Genomic DNA, 22357 nt, shown 5'->3' with positions numbered 1-22357 from the left:
GGAGTGGTTGAAGTAGGAGGATGTGCCCTGTCACATTTGTCTGTCTTTCATAACACTGTATTCCTGACACCTTTGCCGTGATATCTGCAGCCTAAATAAGTCAGAACATTTGAGAAGATGTGGTGCTATCCATCAGCACAGCTTCATAAAGCAGGGAGCAGCCTCCATGCAACTAAGACCAGAGCCCTCCAGCAAGGATTCTGTAGTGCTGTGAGGACAACTTAGGCAAAAAAAGGGAAGGTTTGGGCTTTTTATGGCCCCCATCCTCAAATGGCAGCCTCACTCCCCTTCTGCTTTCCAGAAGAGTTTGAAACCAGCTGTTACAGATTTTCAGCCATTAATGAGGGGTCTTTTCCCACCTGCCGAATGTATTATGTTGCAGACGTGCATGAGGCTGCTTGGATTCAGGCACCGTGCAACACTTGGGAGGCAAATGATACTCCATACTTCAGTCCTCCACATGCAGGTCCACAGACACTCCCTGGCTCATCCTCTCACCTTCTCCCCTGCCTGCCAGCCTTCCTCCCTTCACATCCTCACCTAAATGCTCTGTCCTACTCCCAATCCCACACCCATTATTCCATGCAGTTTTTCCACCACCTGTAGACATGCACACATATGTGCAATCTAATCCCCAGGCACCCTCTCACCCACCTGCATTTCCTCTTGCACTCCCACAGTCTTTGGCGCTGTTTTCCTTACGATACTCAGCAGCTCTGGCCCACACACCAGCTGGTACTCACTCATGCTCACCAGCCCCTCCGGTTCTCTGTCTCCGAATTCCCCGTGTTGTAACCAAGCTGTTACTTGTTCAGTTCAGTCATGTGTGTGTCCTGTCAGACACACATCTGCAGTCAAGTGGCCCAGAACAAGACCAGCATGTATCAGGGTTAAAAATGAATATGCCGGGAACGTCCCTCTTCTCTAAACTCACACCCTGATATCATATCCCCCAGGGGGATCAGTCTGTGGTGTAAAGAAAGCTGTTGGTGGTTTTCATTGAAGGAGAGCACAGGGGAGGAAAGTCCAGCCCAACACCTAGCCCTTCAAATGAAGTGACTTGTCAAGTATGCAACTGTGGCAGGGATTTGAGAAGCAGTAAATTTAGCAGCACTCACTTCCACTGACAACCTGTCATGTGCTTGAAACATAAATAGTGGTTGAGACAAATCACTGCTGTTTTCCTATTAAGCTTTGGCCCACTGGCCCTCTAGCTTGCCAGCAGCATTTCTACCTGGCCTGCCTGTGTGCCTTGTCTCAGGGACAGATGTTCTTCCCCGTTAGAGGTTTTGGGAGAGTCAGGACAGGAATTATCATGCTGTTATTTCCTAGGTGTCCTTGGTGTCTGGGTGCTTGCTCCTCAGCTGATGTATTTCTCACTCAGGCTGTGTGCTGCTGGCACCTCCTACTTCCACCCAAGGTTGAGGAAACATGGACCCTCTCCTTAGAGGGCTTTTGGTTTTCACCCCTGCCCCTGGTTTCTGCCACACCGACTGGCAAGGTCACACTGATAGAGTAAATGAGGCACTGATTTGAATAAAAGGGTAGAGGTGAAGTTTTCCAATGCACCTGAGTGACTTACAGGCACAAATGCCATTGAAAGCCAAATGGTCTTGTCCTGTTAAAGCATTTAGTGGCTTTTGGAAACTCTGCTTTCAAACATCAATTATTTTATAACCATTTAATAAAACATGCCATCAGTAGCTCACATTAATCATTACAGAGATGAGAGACATCCCTTAGTGCTTTAAATTGAGGAACCAGGGATTCAGTACATTTCACCTTCTTCCCTCTCTCTTATCAGTTTTGATGCCTCTTCCTCTCTTCAGGAAAGATGAAATCATGGCAGTGATTAAGGTGGCCTGCTCTGTGCTGTTTAATTAGAGCAACTGCTGTTTCAGTTCTAGTGAAATTCTCACAGGTGTGCAGTTGCAAAGCACTCTAATGAGACCCCTGCCTCTCCGGGAGCTTGGCGGAAAGGAGCCAAAGAGTCCTCAACATAACACGGATGGTTTTTCATGCTTTCTTGTGTTTTTTGGCTGACTGGCCTTCTGTTGGAGCAAGATGTTTCTCTTCCCATAGGAATCAAATGTGTTTGGGGAGTCAAGAGAAGAGAAATAAATGGATTCCTGTCCATGGTGGTAATAGGGGGATTCAGAGAGGCGAAGCCCAGTGTGACACATTTTGATTGACATGATTGGCCATGGTCTGCTCATGCCAGCACGGCTACAAGTTGTTGGAAATTTTATGTAATCATCAGAACAAGTATTAAGAAGTTGGTATGAAGCTAATTAAATATCTTTTAGGTTTGTCTTCAGACCCCTTCCTAAACTTACGGGGTAAGTGGTAAGAAATCAGAAAGGAGTTGTTTTCACTCTCTTTCTTCTACTTACAGTTTTCTGCTTTCTCCCATTCTGATGACTCCTTTCTTTTTTCCCCATATATCTCTTGGAGAGAGAGAAATCCTGCTTTACAGCCAGGATTTTCAAGTGTGCTGATGGCCAACAGCTGCACTAGCAATGGGAGTAGCTGTATCAGGGAGCTACAAGACCTCAAAATCAGTGTCTGTATTTTCCTCTCTGCTTGCCTCCCCTGTAGGACTACGCAAGATGCAGTATTAGGCATGGAGTAAATGCCTTCCTTCTCCTTCACAGCTACTGCCTTGCAAGTTTGAGAGAGACTTTTTATTCTTTGGAAAGCAAGGGAGTGCCTAAATGCACAAGAATTAAATATCCTGGACCGAAGCAATCATTTATCTCAACTACTATCACGATGAATCAACGGCAGGCACCTCAGATGATAATATCACAGGAGCCAGCCCAATTGACCAAAAGTCTCTACAGCGTGTGAGCCCAAACAATCTCTTCCTGGCAAACCCCACCCTGCCTCAAACCTCTGTGATTCTCACCTTGATAAGTGGCAGTATTTGATGCCTGTGGAATCCTGAATTCAGCTAGTTAGTCTCATATCCTGATCTCTTGTTGTGCTCCCCACAAAGTATTCCCTTTTCTTCTTCCACCAGGACTAGGTATGGGGGATGGTGTAGTGAAATTACTATGCTGGATCTAATTGAGAAACATTGCAGCAAGGAGAGGGGTCAAGAGAAAAGCAAACAAAACGATTTTTCAAGAAGCTAATCCACCTATACAAATATTGGCACCAGGCATCACAACACGCTGGCGTATTTTTGAAAGGGTAAATCTTGCTAAGGGGTGGCTTAACTCTTTGACCTCATTTCCTCAGTTGAAAGCTACAGCAGTTTAAAAGCAGAGTGGCTAGATCCAGGCTGATACAGAAATCCCAGTCTTTAGGGTTCGTTTGTGAAGTTGGTGTTCAGAGTAGCCTCGATGAAAACAGGGATGAACTCCAGGAATCTTGCAAAAGGACAGGAGATTCAGGAGCCATGTATTTGGTCATGAAGTGTTTGGCTTCAGCTTACAAAGAAAGAGCCACACCAATGCCTAAGCCTCTGCGTTAATGCTCTTTCCCATTTCAAGTAAATTTGTGTCAATTTGTAATTTCTCAATACTTCTTCCAAGTTTCAAACATATAAGAACATAATTCGGAGGCCTGAGTTGAATCACTGAGGAGGAGAGGATTGTCAAATTTAAAAAAAAAAATTAATTTAGATTGAAGTTCTGGGTTCATCATTACTCTCTCATCTCAAGAAGTGGGCACAGGACAGAAGGGAACAAACACCTTATATTTAAAAACAGGGAAACATTCTGGTGGATGCCTACAAAAGCAAACCACTTCATTCATGCACAATAGTATATTGAGCATATCTTGTGCTACATAAGACACAAGAGACTTTGTAGAGAACATAACAAGGATTTTTAAAGATGCCACCAAACACAGACCAACCCCTATAGTTCCTAGACTGAGCAACCGGCACAGTTGGTACCAGTGAGTGCCATCACACGAGGTTTCCCTGAAGTCTGGGGCTGACATAGTGATTTGTGGAATTAAACTAGGGACTGCATTGTAGTCCGTCATTGCTCTTCACTGGCAGGACAAAAATTATACAGTTCAATCAGGCTTCTTGCCCCAGAAGGGGCTTGTTGCTGTCAGTCTTCTCTTTGGTCTTGTGTTTGTGAGGAGGAACTGGTCTTCAAACTGTACAAAAATGATAGCACAAGCGCATTGTCCAAAATAAGAAATCTAGTAGGAAAAGGAGTACATGAGGCCAAATGAAAGGAAACTATCTGGCAGAGTCACTAGAGACTGTGAAAGTTGATTGCTTGCTGTTTTATTTTATGCCTTTCATACATGTCCATGACATGCAAGAAAACTCAGTCCCCTGCATCAGCTCTTGGCCTGCATTGCCATCCTGTGCTTAGCAGAGGGGGAAACAAAGACCTATTGATTACACACCCACACCCCCAAAAACACACCCTGATGTTCCTCTTGCTAGGGCCAAGTGCTGGCCCATCCTTTTCTAGTAGGTGGTGGAGGAAGAGAGCACAGGACCCTGCAGTGCTGACCACACTGCTGGGAGCCACATTGATGTGCTGCCATCCACAGGTGTACATCAAAGAACTCCTGAGCCTCAGCTGTGATTCTTTGTCTAACTTTCTGTTTTCAGCCTCCATTTTGTTAGCTGCTCCAGCATGGTCCTCGCAGCCCTGATGACTTACTAGCCCATGCCTTCCAAAGGCTCTCAAAGATGTGGTGGCATCTCATCGATTCATCTAGCTGATGGTGACTCCTACCTCATATTGTTTTAAAATACCCTTCAAAAGGCAGCAGGCAAAAATTTTGTGATGCAGAAATGGTGCAGCTATTGGTTTGTTCATGTTTATATGTCATTTTCTTGGCAGTAAAATTAAGGCTTGGTGTTTGGTAGCATAGTCATGATAATTTGCATTGCAGTATGCAACACTTAGGGAGTATAATATTGTAGTTGTGACATTACATGACTTAATTTACCTCATGGTTCATAATTTACTTTATATATTGGCTTCACAGCCAAGTTCTGTTCGAGAGTAATTAATCTATCCAAAAAATGTTGTTTGTGTTCATTAAAAAAAGTGTTAACAAATTTGGGCTAAATTCAGTAAGTAATTTTGAGGGGAAAAAAAGTGATCTTCTTCAACATGAAATCATCTGATTTAAATTGTATCTCAAATTGAGGCAGAACATTATTCCTTTTTTTGGTTCAGCAAAGAGAAGAAAACCACTGGTCAAACAGAGGGCTTTGACCTGAAGTGGGTCTGGATTTTTTTGGGAAGATGGTTCACTTTCTTTCTGGTGCTCATATGTGGATTTTGAATGGAAAATCGAATCAGCTGCTGAGATGAAGTAGTATATTGCACACCTGCTCCATGTCCGGACTCAGGGCTGTGTGTGAGAGAGTGTGATGACCCTTAGTGGTCATTTGTAGAAAAGTGGGGGTGGAAATTCAGAGATACAGCTGATCTGCTGAGGCTGCCTCAGGCAGATGACCCCCACTGGCACGCACCCACAGCTGGAATGCAAAGAGCATCTGAGCTGTCAGACTTTGGCTTCCAGCTCCTGGGTAGAGCCGTCAGCGATGGGTGAAGTCCCAAGTGGTTTGGCCAGTGCTGTCCCAAGAGAGAGAGCACAGAGACATTGTTCAGTCTGGGAAAGCTGCTCTCAGCCTGGAGGGTTTTGTTTGCATGCTGGGTGCGTGGAGTTTGAGAAGAAGGAGCCCATGAAAATCACGGGCTCTCTTAACCCTGGTCATGCCAGCGGGTGCTCATGTTCCCCCAGCCAGGGAGCTCCTTGGGCACTGTCCTTGGCTCTGGAGGCAGGGCAGGCAGTTTGCACATAAGGTGCAAATATGATTGCTGATGAGCAAAGTCCTGGTGAATGCCAGGGGAAACCATGCCAGCGTGTTTCCTCCCAGTCTGACTCATTCTCATTCATGAAGCCAGAGCCAGGCCAGAGCCCTCCCTGGCACTGCTCTAGTTTTTTGGTTTATGTGTAATAGCTACAGACCTGAGGGCATGGGAGGCATGAGGCCAGCTTAAACAATAAATACCCTGCTGTGCCTTGCTGCTTAAACAGAGTAATTACTGCCTTACTACATGTGACCCCTCTGTTCCTGTCCCTCTGGCAGTTGTTATTTCATGGCTCCCTTTACACAAGGGATGGCTATGCTTCTCTCCCAGCTGTACATCTCTCTGTCTGCCGCTGTCTCACCTCCCGTATCTCTCACTTGCTCTGTCTCAATGTGTTTCTCTTTGTCAGTAGCTGAATATAATTTTCTCTTTTTCCCAGTCACTGAAGAATCTCACTTTTTTTTTTTTGCGTTTCTCTCTCCCAGCCACTCTCCCTCTCTTTATTCTCCCTCTGTTTTTTCTCCATCTATTTTTGTTTTCTCTCAAGCTTTCCCCGTTTTTACCACTTCCCATGCTACTCTAGGTTTTCTGCCTGCCTTCCTTACTGTAGCATGGTAGCACTAGTTGTCCCTTTGCTTATCCACCATCTGCTTCTTTCTACTGATCTCTTTACTAAAAACAAGCCTCTTCAACAAAGCGATGGGAAAAAATGACAAGCTCATTGGAATCTGTGATGGCTGAGGAGACAGGGACTGATAAATGAAAACTTCAAAGTTTTGAATTAAAAAAAAGAAAACCCTCAGCTGGAGGTAAAACAATAAAAATCGTGTCAAAGGCTCCCTTAGCTATTTTTGTCTTTCAGAAGCCTGTTCCTAGGGAATAGAAGGTGCAGAGGGAAGAAGGAAAGTTAGGTGAGCAAAACCTCAAACACTAAATGGGGAGTGCAGAGACAACAAAACCTGCAGTTCAGCAATAGAAGTTGCTACACACAAAAAACTTCAAATGGCATCCATTAATTTCCAATCTTTTTTATCTCCTTGCATCTTGTTTTAAGCCCAACAAAGATGCATAACCCATTCTGCTCCCCTCTTTTCACAACTACAAAGATGCTTGGAGGGAAAACAAACATAGTAGCAGGGTGGCTGATCTCTTCTCTCCACATGCCAAATGCAAACAGATACTTTCAGCAGATCTAAATTTCAGTTTAATTTAAGACCACAGCAGTGTTTAAAAAAAAGTAAATAAGACAACTAAAGTAATCTCTGCACAAGAAGAAGCCCAGTGCTGGATGCACGGACAGGAGAGGAGATGAAATAAAATGTGTCTGCCACCTCGGGAGATCAGCTTCCCCTTTGGAGATGTAATAAACTAGGGCATGAAGGGAAAGGCCTCTCTGGTAGAGAATGTGGCTGAATGCATTGCTGGCCCTGACTACCTGAAAGAGTTGTCTGCACACAGTACAAGTGGGATTTTGACTGGTGTCGGTCATTCGTAGAAAGGGAGCATTTTGCCTTTGAGGAAAGAGTGATGGTGTGTGGCAATGCAAGGGGCCATTTGGGTAGAGGTGAGAAGTGCCCATAAATGCCTGGGGAGCACATCAGTCTGTGTTTCTGCACACACAAATGGATTTATAGATGTGAAAACAAATAAAATACACAGTATATAAAATACAAAATATAGCATATAGATATAGATATATATCATATCTATATGAGAGCACAGGCAGGTGTGCACAGCAACAAGGACAATATGCAGAGCCAATGGGGCTGGACAAGGCTATTTCCAGAGGGTAAGGGGAAAGGAAGGCTGCTTGCCAGCAGGCTAGCATAGCCAAGCAGATTTGCTGTTCAGCTTCATTATTTACTGGGTCCAATTAGGAAGCCAGGGGATAGGCAATGTGGCTGAGGCAAGCAGGCCTTCAAAGCCTTGCTGCTGCACACATCAAAGCTGCTGCCGCAGATCCCTCTGCAAAAAAGGCACAGCCAACTCCGAGCAGCAGCAGCCACCTGGCTCGCGCTGCTCAGGGTCGTTCCCTCTTGGTTTGATTGTCAAGCCTCCCAGGCTCATGCTCTCTCTATCTCCAGCCTCCAGAGCAGAAAGCTCCTCTTTCTGATTCACTGGGACAGAGTTAAGGAGCTACAGCTTGGCAAGATGGTGTTTAATGGGGCCAGCCCCATTAAACCAGCAGCAACAAACCAAGCTAACTAGGAACATGTGAAAGACAAAAAACCTGCAGGGAAGCAGGTTGCCTGCAGTGATGCAAGGGGATGGTTTAGGATGTGAAGAGCTGCACTGAGTGAGAAGTCACCCACCTAGGGAAACCTGAAAGGACCCTCACTGAGAAAGGGCTATACTGAATCAGGCAGAAGAGCCAGGAAACAACCTTTGCCAGCAAGGAAGCTTTGGCAGTACGGTCAGAATTTCATCCCTTGATAATTTCATCCCTCAAGGCAAATGTCTTCTCTTAATGGGAATGGAATGGCTCTGTTGCCAGGAGTTGGCAGTTCCTCTTTCACCTAATAGAATATGTTCACTGTTATCGGTACCAAAGAGCATTGTCCAAGCCTTCTCCCTCCCTGCTCTGATAAACTGCATAGTGACAATCATCAGTTCCCTACCAACGCTGGCTCCTGTGCAGAAACATTTGTAAATTCACTCAATGTATAAAGCTCTGTTCCTGCTCCCCCCACCCCCTGTTTGCCTTAGAGGTTAGAGTTAATATGACTCACCTAATCTGGCTGCCAAAGTGAATTAGTGAAAACATCTCTACAGCTCTCTGCAAGATATCACAACCTGACATTTCTCTAACACACTGTGATACATCTTTCCTCTCCCTGCTCTGTACTACAACACCTCAATTTTATATAAATGCATTTTGTTAGAAATGGTTAATGTGCTCTTAGAGGGGACAAGGCAGCAAGGAAAAGGGTCTGTCTTGAAAGTGAGAGCAGCTCAGTTCTTGTAACAAAATGTTGATACTCAGGGTCACCAGTGCAGAGACAAGAACAGTGCTACCACTTATACAGCAAAAGACTGTCACAGAAACTTTCCCTGAAGTATTATGCTTATATGTGTGTCCTAGAGCAGGGGAATGAGGAGCTGAAAAGGGTTATTGGTGTTTTTGACATGCCCTTTAGAACAGAAGTCTTGCCTTTCAGTTACTTCCAGAGCACTCCACTGGGTAAGCCCTCAGCTCATCATGTCTTGGCAAGGGTTCTGTGTGGCTGTGAAAACTCTCCTGTCAGACATGGTACACAGTACATGGTACAAGTGCATGTATGTATGCAGGGGAGAAGCTCAAAAACATCTTCCCTTGGGAAGGTATCTACCCTTGTAGGTTACTTGGGAGCTCCACTGATGCAGTTCTCTGACAGACTTAACAGCACCCGTAATGAGGGTGCCACTCCATTAGAGCTGGTTAAGTCACCCTCAACCCTGTCTTCATTACGGTGACAGTCTTGTGACAAGGGCAAATTGCAGGAGAAGCAAGTCCCACTTGGAATGAACCCTGTGTATAAACAAGGCAGAATTGCAGAGCAAATGAGTTGCAAAACAGAGGCAAATTATGTTTTAACCTTTTCTTTGTGAGTCTTTCCCTGATGTCTGATTAACTTTCCAGTCAACTCACTGACCTATCAACTGGGAGTGCTGCTGTGAAAGGAGGGGAGTGTTGGTTGTCACTCAGTTTGGGGGTGGGAGTTTTAAAGTGCTTTATTAGCAGGTAGCAATGTGAGAAATATGCCATAAGAAAATCTGGAAATTAAGAGAGTTCCCCAACAGAAATTATCCCTGCTGTAGCAAAACCAGAAACAATGTGTTGCCTCTACCGACAGCAGCATGGTGCAGTAGTGGCAATGCAATCCTTCATCTGTGTTCAGCCACGGTAACACCTCATCTGAAATGCTTTGTTCAGTTTGGGGTATCATATATCCAGAAAAATGTAAACTTGTCAGAGAGGTCTAAAAGCAAAGAACAAGAATGATCAAGAGCCTAAAAAAACATCACCTGCAGAGGAAGGTTGAAAAACCCGGGCAATGTTCACCCAAAAGAAAAAAAATGATGACAACTGAGGGAGGAACTAAGTGATTTAAAAGTTGATAAAAGGCTATTGCAGGGAATGAGGGAATGATTTGTTCTTTTTGTCTGTAGTGGCTGAGACAAAAGTAATGGCTTTAAATTGCAGCAAGGGAGACTCAGGTCAAATTTCAGGAAACTGCTCCAGTGGTAAGGACAGCAAAGCCCAGGAACAGATTGCCAGGAGTGGCTGCAGAATCTCTGCCGCTGGAGGGCAGAGGATGGCTGTGTCCAAGACATGACTCATGTGTCCTGCCTTGAGACTGCAGAACAGATTAGATGGTGATTGAAGTCCCTTCCACATTTCTGAGACTCACCTAATTCTAGTCCTACTGGGGTTAGGGCTCCCTAACATGTTCATGACTTCCAGCAATAAAAAACACCTGTGAAAAACCCACCCTGCTTCCTTCTCCAATGACTCTTCACAGCATCAGCCCCAGCACAGGCCAGAGGACTGAGAGCCATGTCCTGGCAGCAGGAGCCAACTTTGCCTCCTTCTCTTGTGCAAAACGCTGCTGCCATGCAGGTAGGTCCTGCAGCAGACTGTTGGGGGATGCAAAAAACAAAGCAGTTGTAAATTTTAGACATAGCAATGAGACTTTTGCTACCTGAACATCTGGTAGGAGTTGGAAGAAGGGACTGCTGATTAGCCCTGCTGAAAGAGACGGTGAGCCTTTGTCTTTACATGAGTTTAATAGGTACACTACTGTTTTCATGCTGAGTCTCTGTGACAGGGGGTGGTTTTCCCCTAGAATGATTCTGAAAATTGCCTCTGAAAAGGAAAAATAAAAAAAAAAAAAGACCAAAATATTTATGTAAGGGACAGAGTTCTGAGCAGATTTTGAAGCTTCTGAAGTTCTTCTCTGATGCTGAAGGGAATTGCATTCAGCTGGCTTCACCAGTGTGTGTGGCCAGGCTGACCTGGCCAAGAGCCTACAGCAAGTCTGTGCCTCTGGGGTGGGATTTGTTGCAGGTGGCTCCATGGGAAGTTCAGCTCCAGAGGCCAGACTTAGCCACTGCTTTCATGCAGTGCCATAAACCAAGGTGAACAGTAGGCACTATTTGAACTCTCTCAAAAACTGCACTTTTGTGAAATGGGCAGAGTTTCAGAAGTGCTCAGCACCTGTTGAGCACCTCTGCCCTTCTGGGCAGAGAGTTTTTTGGAAAATCTGACCACTCTCTGAGGAACCTGAATGGGAGCTCTTGTGAGCTGACTTTTTTTTTTTCAAATCTGTCTATTACCATTTTTGGGTTGGGAGCTGATTTCTCTAAACATACACAGGCACACAATTGGGGCTTGCCATTTCCCATGTTGCAGAGCAGTGATTGCAGCCCTCTGAGAGGAGGAAATGTGGTTCAGATTCTTTCCAGGAGGTGCCTTATTTTGATTTGCTTTTTGAAGGAACAGGCTATATATACCAATCCTAATATTTTCATGCTTCCCTGGCAACTTTCATGCAATGAATCTAATGTGTTTTACATGGGTTAACCTCACTGCCCTGCTCAAACCAGGAGGTGATGGGAGAGGAGGCCTATTTGCTGCAGTTTACAGAGGGAGAGCAAAGGAGTGACTCACTCAAGGTCAAACAGTGAGTTAAAAGCAGGGCCACAGACCTCCCCCGGTTCCTGCCCCCATCCATAACCCCGACTGACACTCAAGTCACTGTTTTCCAAACAGTGTAAGGAGGCAGCACGGTTTAAATGTGTCGTTTCATATGTACAGTAGCTCAGGGATGCGCGATGATTATTGGTCTCTGCAGATCAAATTACGGTTTGTTTCTCTCAGTTTGGCTGTGTTTAACAGTAGCTTGATCTGATCGATGGCACTTCAAGGTGGTGGTTGCTCTGGGAGACAGAAAGATATTTTTCACAGTTTTGCAGTGGAGAAAAGGGTGCTGACAACACATCTGAGGACCCAGCTAGCCCTGGGTCCAGCACATCACCCACAGCATGACTAACCTCTGGTGGTACTCAGCCATCACACTAGTGAACTTAGCCTGATCTTACGTGGTGGACATTTTGCTTCTCAGCCTGGGCAGCCTGTGAGATGCTATGGATTGTACCACCTCTATGGTGCCTTCCAGATTTTCAGTTTTCAGCAGCTTCTGAAATAACTTTAAAACAGCTCATGACTGTTGCTTGTTTGCAGACTCCATGTTGTGATTATTCCTCCATAGCAATTTCCTAAATCTGAAAGCCTAACAGAACCACTCTCTGTATTTTTCTGTCCTACCAGGCAGAGAGTTTGAAGGTGAGGAGGAGTACCTGGAGATCCTGGGGATCACACGGGAGCAGTCGGGCAAGTATGAGTGCAAAGCTGCCAACGAAGTTGCCTCAGCAGACGTCAAGCAAGTCCGGGTCACTGTGAACTGTGAGTACATCGCAGCTGGGGCAGGGCAATGGGGAGAGCTTTGCCCACAGGCAGGGGTTACTTCAGGATAAACAGAGAAGCCTTTCTGGGCTTGGATTATACAATCTGAAGAGAGGACGCTGAGAAAACTATCTGCAATCAGACACTTGCCACAGGGTACAGTTTGTGCTTTAAACCTGGTAATATATAAAAAAAAAGGCTGGGGGAGGTGTGGTACAGAGAGACAGACAGAGAGGGAGAAAGAGCTGTGATTTGCCCCCGTCTCTCCCCTCCGAAACGCTGGCAATGCCTTGTTTTCACTCATTGATATTCGGGTGAACAGTAGCGTGAAGAGAAGCTTCACCAAGGCAGCGGGGAGAGATAAGGGAGGGCTCAGCTGGCTCAGAGCAAACACATGCTTGCCTGCACCCAGCCATCTCTGCAGTGCCTACACGGCTATCACAGCCAGGGGACACGGGGCAGAGGCACGTGCTAATGACAGGGTGCAAAAACTTAACTTTCATGCTGGTTTCAGGTCATTAGTTTAAAGCTCTGTCTAAAAGACCCTTCATGCATCAGTGCAATACAGAAAGGGGTTTTGGCCAAAGGATACAGCAATCCCCTAAAAGCACCAAGTAAGCTGTGGCTCACTTCCACACATGTGGACTGGGGCACAGATCCCATCCCATATGGGCTCAGACAGATGTCCACTTCACTCTGCTGGCATGCTCCACTCACAGGAACACAAGATATTTCAAACTGATGTTACTCTTTAATCCTGCCTGTGTATATGTCCACCTCCATACTTGTATGGCTTATATTTGGCACTTGAGTGATGTAAAGTGAGCTATCCCCATGTACCTGCTTCATTTCCTTGCTTGGAGGCTAATAACTTTGCAGCAAGGATGGATGAATGGGAGGTATGTCCTCTCCCGACCTTCTTCAGTTTAAACTGAGACTTAAACCAGAATATTAACTTAAATAGAAATTGGAGATGGCTATAGACATATTTCTGGGTGCATATTCATGCCTTGATTCACAAGTAGAACTGCTAGGGAGCAGGTTAGGGCAGAGAGCAGATGGCATCAAGGGTTTCGGGCAATACCAATCTTAATTTGACTGTAGGTGATTATAGCACCTTTTAATACCATTCTTGCTCTTCATTTTTTTCCCTTGGTCCCATGTGAGCCATCACATCAGATCAACTTTTCTGTCTCACTTAGAAGTTGAGGTTATAAGCTCCCTGCAGCATCCTTCAAATCTACAGTTTTTTTATATTCCCTTAGAAATTGGGTGGCAGTGGTTTGATATCAGCTGCCTCATGGGGCCAAATTTGGCATTAATATGAACTGTAGTAGCAGATTTTCTGTGCTGAAAGTATAGAAGTGTCAAAAACAGCTGAGTTTATAAACTGGAGACTTTCCATGAGAACCAATTAATAGTTTCAAACATTTCCATGAAACATAATTTCAATGGTGCTTTAATGTGTTTGAAACAGATTGTTTGTATAAAGTCAGAATGTTTGATTTTGATTTAGCTTCAGCACATAATAACTATGCCACGGTAAGATCTTAAACATTTTAACTGTTGAAAAATGTGAAAAAGTGATGTTAATATGTGGTGTAATTTGTAATGTAAGCAACTTAAAATTCCTTAAGGACAATTTTTTTTTTGAAAGAAAGGGAAATAAATTTAAGAGACTATGAGGACCAAGCAGGAAAAAAAACAGTCCTATTGTATATTTGCATACATCTTTCTTCATCCTGCTTTGTTAAAGAACACCACAAGCAGCATAAAGCATGAAAACCACAGTAAGTTTGAAAAACGAGGATGAAAAATAGGGCCTGTCCAACCTCAGGAGCTTCTTGGCCATCTCTTATCATGTGCTGAGGAGCACTGTCAGCTCAGACTGCAGAGAAAGCATCTCACTTTGCTTTGGTCTCACACTACCACCTTCAGGCTTCCCAAGTAATTGCCCTTGCACATCAGACAGGGAAACTGAGGCCTAAGGAGAGTGGGAGGAGAACAGCTAAAGGGAACCCACCCCTGGCTTCCCAGGCAGCAAACGCTACACACAGAGCAGCTGATTCCTAGGTTCAATAGGCTGCTTTGTTTGGGACTGCCACCTGCCCCTTCTCCCGGGAGAGCAGCTTCTTCACCAGCTTCTTCACCAGCTTCTTCACCAGCTTCTTAAAGTGGTGAATATGGGGACTGCTCAGAGCGAGGGGCTGGGCTCCCTGGCAGCAGGCTGCAAAGCAGACACTTGCTGGAATCATTTCTTACAACCATGGAGAGATGCCTATTCATTCTGTGACTCACCTCTTGTACCAGATTCATGAAATGGAATGGTTTGCCTAAGACGATAGACTGCTCAAACCAAAAAATCAAATAAGAATGGTTAAAAAATCACCTTTGCTATCCTTTTCTTATCCCTCCTCCTTTTCAAATTAAAACATTTACATGAACCCAGAGCCTTTGAATGTAGGATCCTATTTATGTAAACTTATTAATATTTATGATGTTAGAGGGCGCACTGCAATATCCCTAAAGCCCTGCATAAAATCCCGATTAAGGTCAGGGAAGGGATCATATTGAGATGGCTAATGTGTTCACAAACAAATTTCCTTCCCTACATTCTCCAGACAGAATTATTTTTTTTCTTTGACTGACACAATCCGTTTTGCTGCTTTTTTTTTTTTTTTTGGCCTTTCAGTTCTGGGACAGATACAGATGGCAGAGTGACTCAAGTTTCATGGTAACTTGAGTCTCAGCAAAGTATCCGTCTGAGCCGCAGCCCTGTAATCTCAGGGTATGCAAGTATTAGTGACGAGAGACAAGGCACTTATTCCTTGATCCCTCTCAGCAGCCAGGTGGAAATAATTCTGCCTTTTAACATGTAAAGCTTATCGCTTAATATTTTGAACATGGGGCTGGGATTGAAGATGCCGGTGCCTACCCTACCTGCTATCCAGCAAGTACTGAGACCAAGCTCCAGCAGAGCACACCAATATGCTTTCCAAGTTTGGTTTGCCCATGGCACAGCACTCAGACTTCAAAGTAAGCAGAGGTGGGAGCAGCATGCTGGACTGAGGGCAAACTTCAGGCAGAGCAATCACAAGCAAGCCCTTCTGGAGCTTTTCACAAAGCACCATGTCCAGGTGATCAGGATTTGTAATCTTGGACACCTAAGGGAAGTGTCTCAACATTGGCTCTCTGAGTTGCACCCACAGCTTCTGCTAAAGTTCTTCTCTTTTAAACCATTAATGTATTTCTGTTTCATACATGTTGCCCCAGTCCTTTCTTATTATATTTTTGACATTAGGCAGAGTTTGTATGGAATACAATTTTCATGCTAGTGTTAAACTCTTACTTTATTCCTTTACTTTTGCTGTCTTCCTTTACCCTTGATGAAGTCTTTCTCTCATCTTCTTCTCTCTGATAAGCCCATGTGAACTACAGATCAATAGGTAAATATTAATAAATTGCAGAAGTCCATCATTAACCTTAACTTTGCCTGTGTATGCCTATGCATTTATGACAGAATTTTTTTCAGCGGTGCTGAAGAGAAGCACATGTAAGGAGTGCTGGTAATGTTGTATATCAGGGAATGTTCAAAGAGCAGCATTCTGCAGAGGAGCAGGCGGGAACAAGGGCCACAGCAGACAGCTGCCGTGGGTCTCCAGTAGCCCAAACAGTTTGCATGAGGCAGGCAGCCCTGACATAGTTTCACTGCTTTGTTCCACCTGGAAGTGTGTGGATTGACCACGTGTTTCCTTCCTGCAGACCCTCCCACCATCACAGAGTCCAAGAGCAATGAAGCGGCCACGGGACGACAAGCCTTACTGCGGTGCGAGGCATCAGCAGTGCCCACGCCCGATTTCGAGTGGTACAGAGATGATACCAGGTAAGGCCTTTAGCTCACCTCCTCCCTCCTCTCTTCTTCAGTCCATTGAATAGGGCCTCCTGTCATCGCCCCCAACTCCTCTCAAACAAGTTGCTCCTTACAATGCATTTGAGTCACAGTGTCCCATCAGTCTCAGCAGAGCCAGCATGGTCATGGCAGGAGGAGGCAATTCCTCTCCGCACTGGGGATGCTGAAAGAAGTGCAGAGGAGGGAGCTCCTGCCTTGAAGTCAATTATGGGCCAATACCCAATTAATACACTGTTCACATGTTAAGTAGCCCATGATACAGACAAAAAAGTAGGTGGTATAAGTGTTAATTAGGTAATGCTGCTCCAGGTGCATTCTTCTAGGGAAAGGAGCTGCTGAGGTAAGAGATTCCCCGACCTGTGCGACCTGAGCCTCTCAGACTTGCATATGAGAATAAATGAGAATAGAAAAAGGATCTGTCCTTCTACCTGAGCATTTACCTGGCATTAAGGAGGTTGTGTTATTACCCTACATTTTAGGGTAGCCAGCCCTGAACATGGTGCCCTGGTTCAGGGGTGACTCAGCATTGCTATAGGCACATATTGAGAATCTGTATGTTTCACTAAGAATATGATGCTCAAGTACAGACTAGCCTTCAGCTGGCCATGGTGTGTTCACTTCCTGAGTGACTCAGTGCTGGATAAATGCTTCCTCCCTTTCCCTTGTCTTTGCTTGGTTCTTCACTGCTTTACCAGTGGCATTTAATACCACTGAACTACTACACTCCTTTCATTCCCTCCTCCTGTTTTCCATCTCGGTCTCTTTCTTTGGTCTTCCTTCTTTGGTCTCTTTCCTCTCTCATCCCTTCTCTGGTTCCCTCTATCCTCACCTGCCAGCTGGGGTGAATGACTTTGCTTTGCTGTGTGCTGGGGAGGGATTTCCTTCTGAGTACACAACTGCCATTGCACTAAACACCTCTTCTCCTGCCTTCCCAGGATAAACAGCGCCAATGGTCTGGAGATAAAGAGCACGGGGAGCCAGTCTCTGCTGATGGTGGCCAATGTCACTGAGGAGCACTATGGGAACTACACCTGTGTGGCTGCCAACAAGCTCGGAGTCACAAATGCCAGCCTATACCTTTACAGTAAGTACGGGACAGAGTGAAGGGAGGCTCTCACAAAGACACGGCTGTGCAGGAAGCACATCGTGGCCAAAACTCATGAAGGAAGGCATCTTCTTGACAACCCAGTCCCCTCAGACCTCCAGCCATGACCTGGCTTCCAGCATTCTGCTTTGGATACCTAAGTGTTTATACTTGCCTTGAAGCACAAACAGCCAAATCAAAAGGTTTACAGTCAAGCCCTTTGATTGACTGGATTTGCTGAAGACAGATTTTGTTAAAATAATAAAAATGTGTTTGTTTTAAAGCTGGAAACAAAAAGCCCTTTAGAATGACAGCCCCTTTAATAAGTAGACAGAAGGCCAGGGCTCAGAGGATCCATGACAGCTGAGAAATGACAAGTAATTCAGAGAGATGGAGAGAACTAGCCACCGAGCCTGAGGAGAACAGTGACAGAGTCAAGAAAAAGAGGAATTGGTTTGAAACTGGAAGGGACAGAAATGAGAAAAGACAGAATGATTTTAAAGGGATATACCATAGGGAGCAGGGGGGAAAAGGTAATCAACAGATGAAATATGGAATAAGGTTCCTTGGATCTCATTCTGCTACCTTTCAATGGCTGAGTTTGTCTTAGTAAGTATAAACAGACAGAAGCTGGGACTAGACTGAGCACTAGAGCAGAGTTACCTGCTGATTCTGAATTTTGCAGCTGATTCAAACCTGACCCTGAACAGAGGCCCTGCCCTTCACCTACCATCCACACACACATACAAACTGTGGTGTATTTAAAATGCAGTTTCCAATTCCAGGTCTAAAACTTGGACTAGACTTGGCCCACATGTTATTGGCATCAGAGATACACTGCAGCAAAATGACCCGCTCACACAAATGAACACGTAGACACAAAAGTGACTGATGGCAGTGTTCCTGTGATGGTCCCAAATTGAATTAAAACTCTCATGTCATGACCTGCATGTCCTTTTAAACAGAAAAAAAAAAAAAAAAAAAAGAGCTGTGTAAAGCAGTCAGTATGGGATGCAGTTTGGTCTATTTTCTGCTCTCACCGAAACAAACCAAAGTTATAGTTTGGTTATTTTTAACAGATGTTTAACAGAGGAAAAGGATAAATCCATGGGCATTCTTTGTTTACCACCTTTGGATTTATTTCATGGCAGCTTGAATTTTTGCGAGTTGGGGTATATTTTGTGGCAGCTATTTTTTAAAGAACAGATATTATCATAAAAGAACATATATTTGATTTCCTGTAGCATTGCAGCACACAAAGCAAATTTCTACTTTGAAAGTCCTTACACCCTGGTCTTGTGACTGTCATGAGAGTCAAAGAAAATCCTCAGGCAGCAATCTGGAACACAATTTTCAAATACTCCAGATTTGTTCTTGATGATATTAATATAATTCTAAGTTTAGAATCCATTATTTGTGACTGAATTCTAAATTTGGCCCTCTCTGTTGGTTCCTGTTACACAGATGAACTGAAATGCATCACTGAAACAAATATAAGATGAAATTCAATCATGTATATATGCACATATGATTTTAGTTGGGGGCTTAGTTTTGCTAGAGAAGCATTTTGCATGACTCCAGAACTTCACCTCAAAGGATCTCAAAGGATTTGCTAGCAATGAATATTTAAATATCACAAGTCATTTAGAAATGGGCAAGTGTTGCTAGCACCATTTTGCAGGAGGAAGGTACAGAGTGAAGAAGTGGTTTACCCATGGTCACCAAATGAGTGGCAGAACCAGTGAGAGACCCAGGGAAACCTTGCAAAGTTGCTGTAAACTGTTCCATGAGGAAATGTGGCAACTCTTCAAAGATGATTTTCAACAGTGAGGATCCTATTTCAGCCCCCTTTTGATGTGTATGAAGAACACTTTCTTTCAAGTTGTTTGATTTGGTTTATAATTTTTTAGAAATTCAAGGCCTGTTTATACTGGAGGACACTAGAAAACTTCCCAAGAGCCAGGAGAATGGAAATGCAGGAGCTGAGAGAGATTTGATGATTTTTAGTGAAGTCTTTCTAACTTGTTTTTGCTGCTTGGTTAATCCCTACTTTTTTCACTGTGCAATTGCTTCATATTGTTCCAGGAAATCTCTGTTCTTCTAGTTAGTGTGGAAGAAGGAAAGGCAGAGAAAAAAAATAAATTCAGGCAGACTACAGCTGCTATTTTGAAGGTTAAGAAATCAGGGGGGAAATGAATGAAGGGAATCCAGCTTCATAAAGATAAAGAAAGCTGCTGAAAAAACCTACAAGCCCAGATGAAAGAAATGCTGTAGTGATCACACCGTAGCTGAAATAACAGGTAATGCACATTCCCAGCCATACACCCAGACAGAAAAATAAAGCAGTGCCAAGCTTTTGCAAGGTGTACAGCAGATACTCAAATACTTGGGAGTGTTTTTCATCCCTGGAATCAGAGATCTTATTTCCTTTTTAAAGAGAGAACAAGCTCACTGTAGAGCAACATCCCACCAGGGAGGCAAGTACAGTGATGGTTCCTCAGTGTCCCATTGCAGCACAAAAAAGAATGGCAGCAAGGAGTGAAGAAACAACCAGAGAGTTAATAATGAGCTACTGGCAGCTTTGCCTGAGGTGGAGGGCAGACAGGGAGCGAGCGAAATGATGTGAAAGAACAGTTTAGCAATAGAGAAAAATTGGTGGCTACCATTTCATGAAATCTCAGTCAGCACTGAAAAACTCTCAGAGAGACTGAGTGCCTTAGATGCCAATGTCATAGATAGAAGATGCATTAAAATACAAAAGCAGCCTCCTTGAGCTGTATGAATAGATAGCTAGTGATCTTCCTTAAAGGATGTAGCAGCAGGATTGCCTGCTGTAGGTGAGATTTATACCCCTCACTCCTGGAGACTGAGTTTACAACAACATAAATATGGCCCTACCAAAGGTTTAACTTACCCAGGAAACTGTCTCCAACAGCAAATATGGAGTATGTTTGTAGAGAGGGTACTCAGGTACAATGTGATGATACAACTGATCTAATAGCTTGCTGACATTCCTTGCTCCCCAGTCCTTTTGCCCATCCTGCTCTCTGCCACATGATTTTGTTATTTCCCTTATTCTGCCACACAGTGGACATCCCACTGAAGCTGTCTAACCTGCCAAACCAGTGAATAGGGTAAATGAACTTTACTGCTCATCTCCCTAAAATGCCCAAATGTTTTCTTTCATTGTACTGAGGTGAACAAGTTCATGGCTAGGCTCAACAGGCACCAAAGCCCATGCAGGAGAGGAAGCTCTATCACACATCTGCGGGTATGAAGAGTTGGAAGGCAGGGCCCTGCTTGGCAGCATTGGTGAGCCAGTAGGTTATTTCAGCTCTGCAGAGCCTGGGAGCAAGGTTTGTAATCCCTAAGCACAAAAAAAGGGACAGTAGTACAGATCTCTGTGAATATTACCTGACAGAGAGGCACAGCCAGGGCTGCCATCACAGAGCAACAGGGGTGAAAAGCAGTGACTCAACTGAAGCAAAAGGGTTCTTCCTCCAAGTGTATTAGGAGGTAGGGAACATGTTTTCTTTTTGTTTTACTCACCTAGCAGTACTATGAAAACCATTATCAGTGAAAGTCACAATTTGTATCTTAACACATACACAGAAGTTTTGTATATATAAATATATAAATATATGTATATATATATGTATAAATATATGTATATATATGTATAAACACATAGCAGATACACATTTGCTGGAGGAACACAGATACATGGGTTTGTGTGTAGGTGACTATGTATACATAGGCATGCACCTCTGTGATGTAGAAGCAAACCCACATGCCCCTCCACAGGCACAGATAAGCAGGTGCAGCACTATGTGAATTCTAGCAAAGCAGAGAAAAGAAAGAAAAGCTTTTCCAAATTAGTTGTCCTCTGCCTCCTGCCGAGCTAGCCCATCCCATAGGCTGAAACGGGAGACAGCAGCACAGTGCTGCACATCCTGATGTAGTCCTGCTGGCTCAATTGGCTCAATTATGGGAGATGCCTCATCATCAGGTTCCCTGCTGCATCCTCTGCACCCTTTGGGGAATCAGCAAGTGCAGAGGTGGAGCAGAAGCTGGCAAGACAGTGCCAATTCAAGCAGCTTCAGGTGGAGCCCCGCAGTTTTGGTTGCAGCTAGGCATGTTCCTAAAAGCTGGCATTAGCCTCTAACTTGTCATTATTTGTTAGTATCCTGCCACAAGTGTGCACACCCCTCCTTCCACTCTGCCGACGCTTTGCTGTGCCCTGAGCATTTGGTTACAGCAGTGGCTGCTGGAGTTTGGAACCTCAACTGTGGCCGAAATCCCTCTTAGTGGCTCTTAGTGCACACCCCCTGTTTTCCTCAAGGCTGTCAATAACAGGGAGACTCAGGAGGGAGGAAAGTGGTTTGGGCTGGCAGTCAGAGGGGGCAAGGCTGAGACACTGCTAATGAGCCAGGGTGGAGCAATAAAAGCAGCACACAGTGGGAGAGAGGAACAGAGACAGAGTCCTTGAATAGAAAGCAGCATGATAATGAGGCCATAGTGCTTTGCTTTAACTGCTTATGCTGTGCAGCCTGCAGCCTGCTGTGCAGGAAGAAGGTAAAGGGGAGTTGAGTTATTTAACTAAACTAAATAACAAGGAAGTCTTGTCAGCACAAACAGCCTGCTTTCGCAGAACAATGGTCCCCTGTTGCTACACAAACAGAGAGATCCAGGCTAGACTTGTATTTGATCTCTGCTGTGCCTGCTGTGGATTCAAACAACTCCATTACCACCATGAGGGCAGGAGTCCTGCCAGTGTCATAGGGATGGGCCTGACCTGCTCAATCCTCATGATCTCCAGCTAGACACAAACTCAGTCTTTGCACCAAGGATACTGTAGAAAGAGCACTGACCTCCAAATAGCTGGGCCTGGGTGATCAGAGAGTAATAGCAGCCTACTGATTTATCCTGCTAAGTTCTGTGTCCATCAGCAGTGATCTTAGCAGGTAAGCCAGGAGATAACTCATTGCCCCAGGCCTAGGAGCTGTTGCAGCTAGATGTCTACCTATGGATCAGTCCATGGGTAGGAGCTTGTCTCAGTCACTACACAGCATCCAGCAAGCTCTGAAGGCATAGAAAGGAGATCCAGTGATACC

General features: G+C 44.6%; 1 protein-coding gene across 5 annotated transcripts in view; it reads left to right on the top strand.

The window, feature by feature from the left end:
* The window catches only part of LSAMP (limbic system associated membrane protein), a 992409-nt gene that overhangs the window by 951579 nt on the left and 18473 nt on the right, over positions 1-22357 (top strand). For all 5 annotated transcript variants that reach the window (XM_005486132.4, XM_074534755.1, XM_074534754.1 and 2 more), the window contains 3 exons: positions 12115-12249; positions 16012-16132; positions 17095-17243. In XM_005486132.4, coding sequence (XP_005486189.1) covers positions 12115-12249; positions 16012-16132; positions 17095-17243 — 405 coding nt within the window. The remainder of the gene's footprint in view (positions 1-12114; positions 12250-16011; positions 16133-17094; positions 17244-22357) is intronic.

The sequence above is a fragment of the Zonotrichia albicollis genome, chromosome 2 (assembly GCF_047830755.1).
Source record: "Zonotrichia albicollis isolate bZonAlb1 chromosome 2, bZonAlb1.hap1, whole genome shotgun sequence".
NCBI classification, from domain to species: domain Eukaryota; kingdom Metazoa; phylum Chordata; class Aves; order Passeriformes; family Passerellidae; genus Zonotrichia; species Zonotrichia albicollis.
The sequence above is the reverse complement of the archived record's forward strand: the minus strand, read 5'-3'. Positions and strand labels throughout refer to the sequence as shown.